The sequence below is a fragment of the Taudactylus pleione genome, unplaced genomic scaffold (genome assembly GCF_031769625.1).
Source record: "Taudactylus pleione unplaced genomic scaffold, aTauple2 ptg001423l, whole genome shotgun sequence".
NCBI classification, from domain to species: Eukaryota; Metazoa; Chordata; class Amphibia; order Anura; family Myobatrachidae; genus Taudactylus; species Taudactylus pleione.
Genome location: NW_028285822.1, coordinates 395,384 through 412,383, shown reverse-complemented (window position 1 = coordinate 412,383; position 17,000 = coordinate 395,384). Strand labels below are relative to the sequence as shown.

General features: G+C 41.7%; 1 protein-coding gene across 1 annotated transcript in view; it reads right to left on the bottom strand.

Moving 5' to 3' along the window:
- Nucleotides 1–2,125: 2,125 nt before the first annotated feature.
- LAD1 (ladinin 1) overlaps nt 2,126–17,000 on the bottom strand; it is a 134,086-nt gene continuing 119,211 nt past the window's right edge. The window contains exons 10-11 of the mRNA XM_088463671.1: nt 3,730–3,804; nt 2,126–2,337 (exon numbers count right to left, since the gene is read on the bottom strand). Coding sequence (XP_088319797.1) covers nt 2,332–2,337; nt 3,730–3,804 — 81 coding nt within the window. The 3' untranslated portion in view covers nt 2,126–2,331. The remainder of the gene's footprint in view (nt 2,338–3,729; nt 3,805–17,000) is intronic.

Sequence of the window (17,000 nt, the reverse complement as noted above, 5' to 3'; positions counted from 1 at the left end):
AATCAATTAATTTTTATATTTTAAAAAGTTAAACATTGATAAAGAGTTATATACATACACTAATAATATACTCAACTAAACAAAAACAAATCTTAATAATTACAGCAGTAGATTAATCGACATAATATATAGACAATATAATTAAAAGAACAAGGTGCTATTATGACAGTTCATAAATTGTTTTAAAAGGTGCAATGAGACAATTTGTAACAGTTCCTTACTGAACATACAGTATGCTCTGGTGTAAACTAACCAATGGTATTCTGGTATATACACCTCCTTCAGTGTGCAGTGGTATCAGATGGTATAAGCTGCTAATTGACACCATCCGTGTGTGGGGGCTATTGATCAGTGTGCCTCCTCTAATGGATCGGTTTCCAAACTGTCAATACCTCCGTCTAAAAACAGGTGCAGCATGCTGAATACGGCTTGTTACAAACAGTGTCGCCTTCCACTGCCCGTTTTCCAAGCTGTCCACACCCCCGCCTGCAAACAGGTGTAGCTTACGGCAAACAGCGCTTCTGTCTGGTTTCTCAATAAGCCGGCTGAGTATGCCCCTGTGATAAAACACTGCTCCAGCAGACATCAAAAAAGTTCGGACACTAGCACAAAGTTCTTATGCAGGTAGATATAATATCTCTAACGTGTTTTGCTTCAATACTGGAAGCTTTATCAAAGAGTCACCAGGCTTTACCAGTGTGTGTATATACACCAATTCTAATGGGACAGTTGCTAATTCATTTAATTAATTGAAGTAATAGAACATTGCTAATGAATGAAAGCAGCTGTTTCAGCTGTTGGACAATAAAAAGCAACCAATTAGTAGCGGTTATAGTCACCATCATCATTGCGCATGTTTGCACCAGTCTGCCAGCACCCACAACATATAAGCCTCCAAATCAAAGTGATTCGCCAGGAGCGTATCTATAATTGGTGTGGGGTGGAGGGTGCAGAGGGACCCACGCTTCACACCCTGCACCCATGTTTTAAATACTCACATCTCCGGAGTCCCATGTCGGCGATGTCAGCGCTGGAAGAATTGCCTGGAAAATGGCCACCGTGGCCATTCTCCAGGTGTTTTACGCATGCACAGTAAGGAAATCGCCAGGAAAATGGCTGCCGCACCATTTTCTCAATAGCCTGTGTATGCGCAATAAAGTCTGGGCACAGACTAGTACCAAGAGTCTACTGCAGGGGCGCTGCGCACTGCCGGCCGCTGCAGAGAGAAGAGGGGGCCCCGGGCGGAGACTGCACACAGGTCCCCTTCTCTCTTAATACACCCCTGTGAGTCGCAATTACATACACGTCTGTACTGTGCCAAGACTACACCTGCCTGCTCCTTCCTTCCCCTGTGTCACCTCTGTAGGCAAAAGGAACTATATAACTAAATAACAAAAAAATTGATGCACGCATAGACATACATTGTTTTGGTGCATATACGCAGTACAAAAATGCATATTTTCTAAAAAAAAAAAACAGATTTATGAGCCCAACCACTCCATTTTCTTAGCTGCAATGGAGATCACTAGATTGGTGCTTCTGTATTTTGGGTTTCACATCGTAATGTTGTCACTGAAGCTGGTTCAAGGAGTTTGTGATGTTAAATATACCTTTATCTGAAACTAAGGCCCTGATTCAGGGCCGGCCTTCTTGTATTTTAAAGCGGCCTCCTGGCCGCTCGCATAGCAGTGGGTGACCACCCACAGCTATAGCGAGCGGCCAGGAAGATGGTTGCGATAGTCAAGACCATCGCGACCATCGGGCTTGCGACGAGACCCTTGTGGTATCAGTGGGGCCGCCCCCAAATGGAGGCGTTCACATGGGAACGCCTCAATTTGGGCAGCCACTCCCCCGGCCCGCCCACCAAAGGGGGCGTGCTGTCACTCAACATCGACAGCACGCCCCCTTTGGTACGAGACCCGGAGCGACGGTTTGCCCTTCGCCATCCGGGTCTCGCACATGCGCACGATGGAGCCGGCTCCGTCGTGCGCATGCGCACTGGGCCACCATCGACCGGCTTGCGAGCACATCTGAATCAGGCCCTAAGTTCATACATCTAGCTTATTAGTACAATTATATGTAATCACACAAAATAAATCTATATTACTTTATTTCAATACGGCAATTAAAAGAACAGGGAGAATCAGTGAAGGCTCATAGACTAAAAACATTGAGGTAATTTAATATCAAAGTTTAAGTATAAATTTAAGAATAAAGAGAGCCAAAAACAGCATCAGCAGCATATACTGTAGGAACAGTGAGGTGGTTGCATTTTTGATCATGCTGGCACAGATCCCCTTGTCCTTAGTGGGTTGTCAATTTTCGCTTAGGTCAGAGCTAAAATTAATAGAAAAAGTAATTAGTTAAAAGAAAAACACACTTTGAAAAAGAGTTTAATACCGTGGGCCAAATGTAATAGGGTGAGAGTTTAGAAAATGTGAGAGTTTAGCAGTAGACGCTTACACATTTTTGACTCTGCTAATGTAATAGAGTCCGAGAATATGCAAACTCACATGTTTTACAGACTCAAAAAAATAAAACTCGACCAATGTAATAGATTACTGCTAAACTCCCAAATTTTCTAAACTCTCATCATATTACATATCTTCAATTATATATGTTTATATCTAATGCATGTATGTATGTATGGATAATGTGGCACTAAATGCCATAATATTTGTCAACAATAAAAAATCTTTAATTGTTTTCAAGTTGATGCTCTGAAATAAATGTATGAATCTCAGGTTTATATACTGCAAAGGTAACCTTTGGCACACACCCCATGGCTGCCCTGTAGGCTTATATCATAGTCCAGTTATTTTGAGGCAGAAAACTAGTTTACCCATGTGATGCACAGTTACATTAGGCTTTTTTTTCAGTCTTAAAAGCAATAAAACAATTCAATAAAAAAATACTATGCGGTAATCCACGATGCAGGGTACTTCTCCTCCTTTACAGCTGGCCGGGGCCCCTGCTGGGCCCCGCAGATAAACCTGGGCTTGGATAATTAGCACTCATCCCCGTCTCTGCGCCACTGGAAATAATATTAGTTTTTAAACAAGAGGGTACTTTAATTATTACACAAAGAGTATACACATATTAGTAGTACAGTACATATTTATATTTCTCATGGGAGAACTATATATTTTATTTATTTTTACAGTGGACACAACTTGTATTTATTAACCAGACAGGGGTAACAGGAAGGGGCCAATGCTCAAGATTTATGTAATTGCCATGTTGTATTTTTCAAATAGAAAAAAAACAACCAGGATTTGCATTGGGTTTAATTTGAACATTATGGTTTATAGAATATTATGCCCTCATTACAGATGATGCTATGAAACTCATCCCCAAAATATCATAAAAACTGAGGATCCACGAAAATGTGAGAGATCAAAGTAGTGCCTTCTCATACTAATTTCTACATGTTGTCTATCTATAAATCTGTACATAGATACAGTATGTGTATATACACAAATACATATCTTTAAATGGACATTCAAACAAGTAGGGCAAAATGTAATACCCTGCGAGCCAGCGCCACTGCGGGAATACATGCAAGTATGTCCGTATTTTTAAAGCAGCAAGCATGTTAAAGGATAAACCAAGCTGGTTTATCCTTTAACCTGCTTGGTGCTTTAAACATACAGACATACTTGCATGTATACCTGCAGCGGCAGCAGCTCGCAGGCTATTACATTTAGCCCACAGTGTTTTTTTCCATACCTTAGTATCGCTTGACGATTGGGACCTCTGCTGCCACAAATTTCTTTTGCTAGCCACATCACCCGACACTATGTCCTGTAAGGGACAAATGTTAAAAAGACCAAACTTGTTTTTATGCCTTTAAATAATAATATATTATAATATTTGTGAACTAAATACCCCCAATATGTATCTTTCTGCTCCCGTTTGATACATTACAAGCCAACATTAGGAACAGTTCTAAGAGAAGCAACAAAGTGGCTGAGGTGGCCTATAAACTTGTACTGCACATATTACAAAAGTGCTTTTACAACACAGTGGTTATGTATACTGTAATTCTGTATGTCACACCTTTTATTACCAGTGACAGATATGTCATAGTGCCTGCTTGTATACCTTTGACCAATCAAATTTTGTGTATGTGTGTGTGTAGGTATATGAACAATTACATTGTAACAATATTATTTGCATATTACAAAAGACAATGTTGTTTGTAAACTATTGGATAACTTGCTAAAATCAAGCCTCTGGGGGGAATTCAATTAGCCTCGATAAGCCGCTTTTTTGAGAAAAACTAATTATCGTGCAAATATACAGTATACTTAGCATGTAATCCTGTTAGCTGCGATTTTTGCAGATGCGAATTTTGAAATGCAGTTTTCGCAAATTAGTTTTTACAACCTCCAGAGTAGGTGAAAAGTTGGGGAAAATCCCTATTTCAAGGTAAAAATGTTGGGACTTAATTCAGGACAACTAGGACACCTTCCTTAATGGCTGATTAGGCAAAAGAATGTTTTAATTAGCTTAATTTGGCCAATAATGACATGTCATTTTTGGGCTGAAAAGGTGAAAAGTGCAGGAAAATGGGACAGGTGTTTTTATGATTGCAGGTGTTAGATATATATTTTTAAAGTTTTTAAAAGTGTCTTTAAATGACACAAATATATACTTATAGGCATTTTTATGCAACTGCCATTTAAAAATAACCTTTATTTAGCAAAATAACACTTGCTTTCTATCATTATTTGACTGTTTTAGAAATATGCATCTAACAGCCATTTGACACAATTTAAGAACCCCAAATACTTTTATTAGGGCCACTAATACACTTCTATATTGTTATCCTATATCACTTTGCCTTTTTTTGGAGTACAGGCAGATTTCTCCATTTTCACCTAAACGTATCGTGGGTAAAACCAGGAAGAATTATAGCGCAATTGCGACTTTTGGAATTGGATTTTGTAAAAACCTGGAGCACGCATAGACGCGTTAAGCTAAATCTTAGCACGCAAAACATTATTGCATTATCACGGCTAAAAGAATAACCCCCTATTTAGGCTACATCTACTATATTGTCAAAGTCGAATAATTGAATATTATCACTCACAATTGTTATCTGACAATCTGGTCATCTATAGTCTGATGTCAAGTAAACCACGACGCTACTTTGCATCGCGCAATCTGATGCGCTAAACTGCTTATTCACAACACACATACACTGATGCACATAATGCACACACATATAAATGTATTTATACTTATATACACGGACGCTCATATGTGTACGCACATACTCACACATGGACGCTCATTTGTATATAGTTGCTATTTCAACACACAGACGCACATATGCGGACGCGTATGTGCAAGATGGTTCCCATTCACAATGGTTACTAACCAGTGTTATTATAGGTATTATTGACTAATAATTATAAGTAATATGTACTTAAATGAGATCTAAGGTTTAGAACATAGTGGACATGTCATGTTTGGTATCATATTAAATCCCTGTTTATTTGCAGACTCCCATTCCTATCGGCAAAGAAGTCGCATCTTGCGTCCGCTAGTTATGGATGTTAGGGAGTTATTGCATTGAATGTTAGTATCTATATGCAGTGTTGTAGCTAGTATTAACCAGTTGAAATGAAAGGGGGGATTTGGACGCGCTAGTGATTATGAATATAGTTGAAATTAAAATGAAAATATGGATGGATAAATGTTGGTAAAATAAAGAATGTAAATGTATGGAAATAAATATAGAATATAACAACAATTACATGTTAATAAGACCGGCAAATGCTAAGTATACAGTGGGCTGAAAATGATACATTGAAACACAAGGATGTTCATAGCTCTTTCATTGAAAATTTGTTTGTGTTAGAAAAAATGGTAAGTCTGTTGCAGCGGTCCCGTGTCTTGTACAGTGAGAGCAGAGCAGCGGTCTTGTTACTCACCCTATCTCACCCTACTAGCGACGCAGACTGGAGTCCACTGGCGACTGTTGGGAACGGGCTGTAACCAGTTGTTCGGCAGGAAAACTACACAAAGAGATCGTTGGAGAATGGAGACATGCCCCTGATGACACCGTATGAATCAACCAATGACCAGACAATCCAGAAGAAAGGGAAAGCATTTTTTGGCCAGAAAACAAAGGTATATGAATGTGAATGTATGCTTGTGATGCAAAAAGGGGAAAAGAGAAACGAAAAAGTTTTTTTCTTCACTGTCTGAGAGAGAGCCAGGAGAGACCCGGTAGGTGTCTGACGAGGCACAACTACTACCGAGTAGGTATACACAGCAAGTATACTGAGCGAAGGTGCTTTTCTCGGCCGAACCCCCAAATAGTATTCGCAAAGTCCATTGATAAGAGGTAGTGTCTCTGGGCAATGCGATCGGACCGCATGGTAGTGTAAAACAGTGATTGTGACTTGGGGGTTGTGGGAGGAAATCCCTGGAAAGGGTAAGTGTTATTGGAATACTTAAATTCTACCAGTGGAGAGTAACTCAAAATAGGAAGCTTGATAGCTTGGTAAGTTGAAGTTGTACGGAAAGTAGAACAATCGCATAGGCTATTTTCTGTTCCCTCGTTGTGCACGCTATCGGAAAAATGCTTAGCGGTCGGCGGGGCACAACGGGTTGAAGTGAGTGGACGCATCTTATTTAATTCATCCAGTGCCAAAATCCCTAGTGAAAGAAGCTAAAGCGTCATCCCAGATGGGTGCTAAGCAATCACTAGGGATGGTTGAGAGAGAGCTGCTTATGAAAGGGCCAATTGGATCGGCAAGGTATATAATGAATGAGAAGTATGGCGCGTATGCTACTGCGAACTGCGACATATGGGTCAAGATGACCAAAGGATGTGTGAAACCCTTTCCTAAAGTTGGCAGTTTTGATTCAGAGGTACTGAGTAATGTTAGAGATAAAATATGTTTAGTAAAATCTTTGAAAAAGAGAGTAAAGTATAATGATTGTATAAAGTTATGGCAGCATGAGCCGAACATGTGGCACAGTGGTGTATTTGCGTCACAAAGCATCGTACTCTACACCGCTAGGCAGCGTGCACATGCCGCAAAATAGCGTGTTCACGCCGCAAATTGGCGCAGACACGTGACATAGTAGCATGCTGCAAAACAGCTTACTCATGCTGCAAAGCAAGACGTCGCCCGGTAGTGTACCCACGCTGCAAGGTAGCGTCACTGTGCATAAAGGAGACAGCGCAAGTGCACCTCGGCCACCATATGCGACCACAGGTGACAGTACTAATAATAAAAAAATCGTAATAAGTAACTTGTATCCTGATTTAAGTCCCCTCCAGGAAAATGTTTTGGTAGAAGATGATGAACCTACTATAATTTCAGCCATTACACATGCTGTTAATATATTAGATGTTCCACAGAGAGGATAGGCAGTGATCCAACCAGCAGCTGAAATCGGTGAGACTAGTGGAGACCATACTAGGAGAGGTAATACTGAACAAAGTGATGTGGTAGGTGCACATCCTGTCCGTACAATTGCAGTTCCCAATGGGAAACCGGACAAAGATGGTATAGTTCCCATAAGGAATTTAGAAATGCATTGTCCATGGATTAGAGCAGAATTACATTCAATTATGTCAGATTTTCCAGACCCTAGGAAAGAGTTAGCCAAATGCCAGAAGTTTATTAAAGATTTGGGTAATGCTCATGAGCCAACTAAGGATTGGCGAGTGGTGTTAAGGGCCTGTCTCCCCTCCAATACTGATATGCAAAAGTTTGTAAAGGATTCTGTATTGGAGGAGGATGAATCCTTAACTGATGAGGATAACCAGGCAAATATAAAACGTATAATAACACAATTGGCTATATATTTCCCAGTGGTAGTTAACTGGAGTAAATATTTAACAAAAGGATAGTGAATCTGCATCAAATTATTTTGCCCGAGCGCTGCTAGCAATAACCCGGTACACTGGGATAGCAGATATTAAAGCTGTAATGGTACTCATGGATGGTCTCAAAGACAATCTAAAAACCAGAGTGCAAACCTATCTACCTAACCGGAGAGGGATTACTGTAGATGCACTTAGAGAGTCAGCCATAGAACATGACAAGAACATTGGCAGGAGGAAAGAGACACTGAATGAGAAATTAATGGCAGTGAGCATTCAGGCTCTAGAGGGATCACATACATAGCCACAGTCTTACAACACATACCAGCAATGGGGTAATACAATAAAGTGTTTTAATTGTAATAAAGAAGGACACACACAGAGGTACTGTAAATAGAGAAATTGGGGGTCACCTAAGAAGGGAACACCTAGGTACAGAGGCCCACTCTGAGAGGGCACTCACAAGATTCAGGGAATTTCCAATGGTCACCCGCTCACATAGTGACAGCCAATGCTCTGCTGGAGGATGATAGTCAGTGCTAGGGGTCAGGTCATACCTGAGGTCTACAGCCAGTCAGGTTAACTGAGAATTCTAGGGAAGAGCATACAATGACAGTTGATATATCTGGTACTAAACATACTTTTCTTGTAGATACAGGGGCGACCAGATCAGTGATAACTTCTCCACTTAATTTACAGGTTACCAACAAGACTATAGCAGCAGTGAGACTAACGAGGAGGGTACAGCATTACCCTCTAACCTGATCTGCAGATGTTACTATCGGGCCGCTGCAAACCAAGCATTCCTTTCTCCTGGCAGCGGCAGCTCCTACTAACCAGCTGGGAAGGGATTTGCTGTGTAAAATGGGATGTGTTATATACTGTACCCCAGATGGTATATACCTAGATATACCAGAAAAGGTTGCGCATGAGATACAGGACATATTGGACACACCACAAAGGTTAATGCCGCACTCTGCCATTTTAGAACAAAGTTCATCTCAGGTAAAAGAAATGTTAGCACAAATACTGGGTTTCCATTGGACCAAAGATGGACAGGACACTGGATTGATGGCAAATGTATCTCCTGTAATGGTAAACTTGAAGAGTGGTAGGCAGGCTCCAAAAATCCCTCAGTACCCATTAAAGCCAGAGGTGGAGCTAGGTGTGTATCCCATAATTGAGAGGTTACTGCAACAAGGGATTTTAATTCGTACAGCTAGTCCAGCCAATAGTCCCATTTTTACAGTGAAGAAGGCTAGGGGGAGGGGCTATAGATTAGTACAGGATAACAAAGTTGTTGAGAGCCAATTCCCCGTAGTGCCCAATCCAGCTGTCATCCTCATGCAAATTCTACCGTCTGCATCTCACTTCACTGTCATTGATCTATGTTCTGCATTTTTCTCTGTTCCACTTCACCCTGACTGTCAATATCACTTTGCATTTTCCTACAGAGGGGTACAATATACATGGACAGGATTGCCCCAGGGTTTCATAGATAGCACCAGTATTTTCTCTCAGGCTTTACATGACTGTTTGCAATCTTTTCAACCAATCAATGGGTCTGTCCTCATCCATTATGTAGATGATTTGTTGTTGTGCTCTGATTCGTTTATGTCATGTTTAAATGATACTAAACTGTTGTTGCTTCATCTCTCCCAAACAGGGCACAAGGTTGCAAAGGACAAATTACAGCCATGCCAGACTAAGGTTAAATACTTGGGACACTGTCTAACCCAGGGGCTATGACATTTGACAACTGACAGAATACAAGCCATACAGACCATGACACTGCCGCAAAACCAACAGCAAATCCGTACCTTCCTGGGCATGTGTGGATACTGCAGGACGTGGATCCCAGGTTTTTCTATTTTGGCATTACCACTGCAAGAATTAGTTTCATCCTCAAAACCCGACCATGTCATACACACTGAGGACACAGAGCAGGCTTTTCTTAACCTTAAGGATAGTCTGAGAAGAGCACCTTCCCTGGGAATACCAGATTATGAAAAACCCTTTGAATTATATTGTACGGAGGCTGATGGCTGCGCAGCAGGTGTCCTCACACAAAAACATGGTGATGCTAGCAGACCTGTAGCATACTACAGTGCACAAGTGGACACTGTAGCAAGATCACTCCCAACGTGTTTAAGAAGTGTAGCTGCAACTGCTCTTCTGATAAATAAGAGCAAGGATGTAGTATTAGGGCATGATACAACTGTCTATACACCACATGCAGTATCTGCTTTGTTCAATTCTGCCCAAACCAGACATGTCTCTTCAGCTACGTTCACAAAATGGGAACTAGCTCTAATGGCACCTGCAAATATCACCATCAAAAGGTGCAATACATTAAATCCAGCAACGTACTTACCATATGTGCCTCGAGATGCACAAAGGGTGGAGGAAGGTGAGTCTATGGTTGAAGGTGAGTTTTGCAGGTATACTGACACACATGATTGGATGGAGTATTTGAATAAGACTTTTACTGCAAGACCAGACATACGTGATACACCATTAGAAAATGTAGATTTGACGTTTTACATGGATGGGAGTTGTCACAGGCAGACTGACACAGGAGAATTATGCACAGGTTATGCTGCTGTAAATGATGAGTATGTTGTCAAAGCTGAACCACTTGGTCCACCTCACTCAGCACAGGTGGCTGAACTGGTGGTATTAAGGAGAGCATGTGAAGTGGTTGAAGGTAAATCCGCTAATATCTACACTGACTCTAGGTATGCCTTCGGGGTAGTACATGATTTTGGGGCTCTTTGGCATCTTAGGAATTTTATGACAGCAGCAGGCACACCAGTCACACACTCATACCACATAAAATTACTTCTGACAGCAATCCAGCTACCAAAGGCAGTAGCTGTCATCAAATGTAAAGCCCACACATGTGAAGAAGTCCCGGTGTCAATGGGCAATAACAGAGCAGATGAAGCTGCCAAATGGGCAGCAGGGTTGCGCATAAACTTAACAACTGAAAAAGTAATGGTCTTCCAGACAACAGACACGCAGAAATTAATTGAGATGCAAAATTTGTGTTCCTTACAGGAAAAGGCAGTCTGGAGATCGAAGGGATGCATTCAGGAGTCCTCCGGACTCTGGAGAGATGGACAAGGTAGGCCGGTTGCTCCCAAGGCATACTACCCAAGCCTGGCTGTCACTATGTGGTCTGACTCACCTAGGAAAAGAAAGTAAGTTGGTCAGAGCATATTGGTGTGCACCAGGCCTTTCTTATCAAGCTGGAAAGATAGCAATGTCCTGTCTGACTTGCTTGAGGAAGAATGTCGGGAAGACAATCCCCACCGAGCCATCCCACATCCCTCCGACAGACGGTCCTTTTCAGGTAATACAAATTGACTTCATCCAATTACCACCTTACAGGAATCTCAAGTATGTATTAGTTTGTACTGATGTATTTTCTAATTGGGTAGAGGCATATCCAGCTGCCACAAATACTGCTGTTTTTACTGCAGGAATTTGTATGCAGATACGGTACCCCTAGAATCATAGAAAGTGATAGGGGTACTCATTTCACTGATGATGTTTTCCAAAACATGTGTAAGCTTGTGGGTATCAATAGTAGACTTCACACCCCCTACCGACCGCAAGCCAGTGCGAAGCTGGAGAGAGTGAATGGTACTATTAAAAATAAACTGAGCAAGATCATGGCTGAAACTGGATTAGGATGGGGAGAAGCCTTACCGCTTTTCCTCCATAGCATTAAAACCACTCCTAGATCTCCTCTTAATATGTCCCCCTTTGAGATACTGTTTGGAAGGTAACCTCATTTGATTGTAAGTCCACAAGATGATTTGAAGTGTAATGATGAGGTTACTGTGAAATATCTTATAAAACTGAGTAAACAACTGAAACAGCAGCAACAGAAATTGAAAATGTTTTCACCCGATATGCCAGAAACAAACTGTCATGATGTTGAACCTGGAGAATATGTTATGATCCAAAATTTCTTATGCTGAGGTTGTTTGATAGACTGGTAGGAAAGGTCCGTATCAGGTGTTGATGACAAGTACCACATCATTGAAGGTAGCGGAAAGAGATACCTGGGTCCATTCCACTCACTGCAGAAAGGTCAATCACCTGGAGGAGATACAAGGCGGAGTCGAGACAGATAATGTGGACCTGTCGATTGCGAACCTGTTCCGGGAGAGATAGAGACTGCAGTGAAACACCTGAGCTAGAGGCGTGTGCAGACCACTATTCCAGCAATGGAGTGGCGAGCTGGGTCTGTGTTTTTTCTTCCTTCCAGGGTTCTCCTCATCCTTATTTGTTTCAGGATTATCTGTTTCTGTGACAGAGGACAGATGACTGAGAGGGAGACCGATAGTGATGTCGATGGAGTGGGTCGGGAGAGAGAGCGATAAAACAATCTAGGCAGTATATGGTCAAACTCAGTACAGGAATGGTTAAGAGATCTATTAGTCATGAAACTCGGAGATGGTGTGAGGGATTGTTGTCTGAGGAATACTGTATTTGTGAGTACTGTGGATCCCTAGTTAAGGAGAAATGCATCCAACGATGCCAGTCCAAGAGTAATCTGTATGTGGGCGGGCATCCTTTAGAGGATTACCATTCCTTAGTGGGTAAGGTCTTAAACCAGACTGAATGTTGGGTGTCTTCACAAGTAACACAAGTAACACAAGGACACAGTAACTCGGGATTAGTGCCATACCCATTAAAGTTAGCAGAGGTACTTGAATTACATGGGGGAAGACCGGTGGACAAGAAATTTAATATATCTAGACCACCTAGTCTTAAGCTCCACCAGTATCACGTAGACAGATCCCTGGTACGCTTTTCATCTTATTCTTGTGCGGGATCTATTTTCCCATTTCCCCTTTCCCATATGATCATACAAATTTCAGAAAACCAGGAAATTGGGAGGTGACCGGGAACAATCAGACTATGACCTTTTCACACCGAGCAGATAATGAGCCTATTCATTCTGAACTTGTACGCAGTATTATTTGCAAATGAGAGATACTTCCGGTATCAGTACACGCGTAGTTACAACAAATTAGTGGTTGGCAGAGTAGCATTAGGATACTGTGCAAATGTTATACAGCCAGAAACATGTACCAGTCAAATGAGAGAAATAGGAGCAGGATCCTTTGTTAGAATAATGTGTTCGATATTAATGATGCATTCTATTCCTTACATTCTCCCAGATGATGTGTATTGTATATGTGGAAGGAAAGCGTAAAAGTAGCTCTCTCCGAGTTCTGAAGGTTTATGTTATCTTGGAAGGGTGGTACCAGAAATTATGACCCTTACACATGATGAAATGATTGGTATCCATAAAACCGCACCACCTCCATACATACACACACAGTATGAACATCATGACAAAAGAAATATGATCCCATCCCTGGTGAAGAACATATAGCCACACAGTTGATTAGTGAAACAACTGGCTTCCAAATTTTGGTGCCATTAGATCCCACCAGGATCACTCGGGGAACTTTACATTTTACATGCATCCAAGACCTAGCCAAATTAATAGACAACATCACTGAGATGTATGATGACACTTTCAAGTACACTGGTAAGGAGCTCCAGGCTTACAAACAGGAATTGGTACAACATAAACTACCTGACAGCTGTTACTGGTAGATATTGTGTGACTTTGGCCACCAAATTTGGTGTCAAGTGTTGCACGTACATCACCAATAATACTGATGACCCCAAAGCAGTGATAGACTGGAAAATGGATGAAATCCTACAACTGAAGTGGGAGTTTCGGAAGAACCATAATACTTCTGTGTATGAGACAGAGGTAAAGGTAGACAAATGGTTCTCTTGTTTAAACTCTGTTAAGTGGTTCGCTGGTCTGGGAGAGTGGGTACAGTGGATGGTTGCTAGTGTAGGTAAGCTCCTTATTCTTATACTTGTTGTCATTTTAGTAATTGGTTTATGTGTCAGATGTGTTCTTACTTTGGCAAAGGGTGGAAAATGTACCACCAAGGTAAATCGTGGAAATGAGATTATGATGGTGGTGAGTGGTGATGGTATAGATACAAAGGTTAATAAAGAACTGCATTACAATCCTGAAATTGAATGTGCCATCAGATAATAATATGTGAATAGTCATGTATAATAATAATTACTGTAAATGTTCCATTAAACATCCTAGATAATGTAGTCTCAGTTTCCCCCAAACTTCCTGTTACAAGTCCAGTCCAGGACTTTTCTCCTGCCAGTATTCCTCCTGCTCCTGACCATGCTTCTAGGTTGCCGCTTGGTAGGAGACCCAGACGTCAGAGGATTTCACATGTTTCCTCCTAGTGTTGCCTGATTGGCAGCTGATCCTATTTGAACTTCCTGGAATGTCGCCGCCCTGTCGACTATAAAGTTTTCATGTGGAACTTTTGGTTATGCAAGCTACTCTCTGTGCATCCAGACTTCCAGCTATATTTTCTACATGCTGCGTGTATTCTGCTCAACGGCTTTTAAGTGACCCAAGTACCCTGGGTCCAAGCAACGCTGTCTCCAGGGCCCTCCAGGCCATACAGCTATCCTGCTTCTATACCACGTTTCAAGTAATGCTGTCTGCAGGCCCCTCCAGGCCATACAGCTATCCTGCTTCTATACCCCGGTTCAAGCATCGCTGTCTACTGAGCCCACCAGACCCTACAGCTATCCTGCTTCTATACCACGGTTCAAGCATCGCTGTCTACAGAGCCCTCCAGGCCATACAGCTATCCTGCTTCTATACCACGGTTCAAGCATCGCTGTCCACAGAGCCTCCAGGTCATACAGCTATCCTGCTTCTATACCACGGTTCAAGCATCGCTGTCTACTAAGCCCTCCAGTCCATACAGCTATCCTGCTTCTATATCACGGTTCAAGCATCGCTCTCTACAGAGCCCTGCAGGCTATACAGCTATCCTGCTTCTATACCACGGTTCAAGCATCGCTGTCCACAGAGCCTCCTGGCCATACAGCTATTCTGCTTCTATACCACGGTTCAAGCATCGCTGTCTGCTGAGCCCTCCAGGCCATACAGCTGTCCTGCTTCTAAACCACGTTTGTAGCTGCTGTCTACTAGGCCTTTCATGCCATACAGCAATCCTGCTTCAACACCACGTTTCAAGCATTGCTGTCTACTAGGCCTTTCAGGCCAAACAGCAATCCTGCTGCAACACCACGTTTCAAGCACTGCTGTCTACTAGGCCCTCCAGGCCATACAGCAACCCTGCTTCAACACCACGTTTCAAGCACCACTGTCTACTAGGCCCTCTTGGCCATACAGCAATCCTGCTTCTACACCAGGTTTCAAGCATCACTGTCTGCTAGGCCCTCCAAGCCATACTGCAATCCTGATTCTATACCAGGTTTCAAGCATCGCTGTCTGCTAGGCCCTCCAGGCCATCCAACAGTCCTGCTTCTTCACAACGTTTCAAGCATTGCTGTCTACTAGGCCTCCTGGCCATTTAACAACTTTAGCTTGTACTGTAAACCTACAGTATATTCTATTGACTGTCCTATGGTTTCACCTATGTTGTGTTTTCACTGGTCCATCATATCATTTATTTAGTAAACTGCCATGATTTAACTATACTTCTTGTGTTTGTTCTTCGATGTGCCACATATCTCCAACACCTCCATCTCGGTCCTAGCAATTGCTAGAGGATCGTAACACTTCCATTATAGGTTCGATGAGGTCCCACATCTTACCAATGGTCCCCTATAGATCCGCTGAGTGCATATAAGGGTTGTTTTACCCTTCCTTGAAATGCATTATTGACGGTTCAGTGACCAAAATGTGTCACCCCACCTAGAAAATTGAATAATAAATTATTATGCATGACTAGAAAGGTTAAGATTAGAATGTGCTAGTTTTATGTTTGCTATCAAAGGGTGGACTGTCGAAGTCAAATAATTGAATATGATCGCTCACAATTGTTATCTGACAATCTGGTCATCTATAGTTAAGTAAACCATGGCGCTACTTTGCGTCGCTCAATCCGATCTGCTAAACTGCGTATTCACAACAACACACATACACTGATGCACATAACACACACACATATAAATGTATATATACTTAAATACACGGACGCTCATATGTGTATGCACATACTCACACAGACGCACATATGCGGTCGCATATGTGCAAGATGGTTCCCATTCACAGTAGTTACTAACCAGTGTTATTAAAGGTATTATTGACTAATAATTGTAAGTAATATGTGCTTAAATGAGATCTAAGGTTTAGAACATAGGGGACATGTCATGTTTGGTATCATACTAAATCCCTGTTTATTTGCAGACTCCCATTCTTATCGACAAAAGAGTCGCATCTTGCGTCTGCTAGTTATGGATGTTAGGGAGTTATTGTATTGAATGTTAGTATCTATATGCAGTGTTGTAGCTAGTATTAACCAGTTGTTCAGTGGGAAAACTACACAAAGAGACCGTTGGAGAACTGAGACATGTCCCTGATGACACCGTATGAATCAACCAATGACCAGATAATCCAGAAGCAAGAACAAATTTAAATCTGTAAACTAGTTCCTTTGTTAACGTAGAACTCTGTAAGGTATATAAGCAGTGACCCGACTCCAGTGTACAGACATCCTCTTTTATGATCACAGACGTCTGGATTGATAACTGTATACTGGGACCAGTGCGCATGCGTATGTATCGGCTTGTACTATTATTGATTGCTTTTTACTCTAATTGTTAAATCTTTCACCGTGTTACTTTTTCATTACATAAATAACTTTTTGTGCTTTGGAACCACACAATTGGACTGGAAAGCAATTATTTCTTATGCAACTTGCAGCGCTAAGTAGCAACTAGCAACTATTAGAAATCAATAGTATGATAGAACAGGAAGTTTATTACATTACTGGTGGACTCCCAGCTATAGCGGATTCCAGCTTAGGCTGTCTGGCACTGGAGCTGATTGAGGATACTGCCTGTTTTGAATTGTATTTACACATGAGACTGTTTTTTTTACAGGTGTTGTGTGCACTTTCAAATGCGCTTCTCTGCCAAACTTCATTTTGTCACTGTTTCAGCGGTCTACATACTCCTTTGTAGTAATTATGGCAAAACTTAGCAGGAATCAAGTTGATGTCTATTATGATTAATTTGGATATTGTAGGTTATT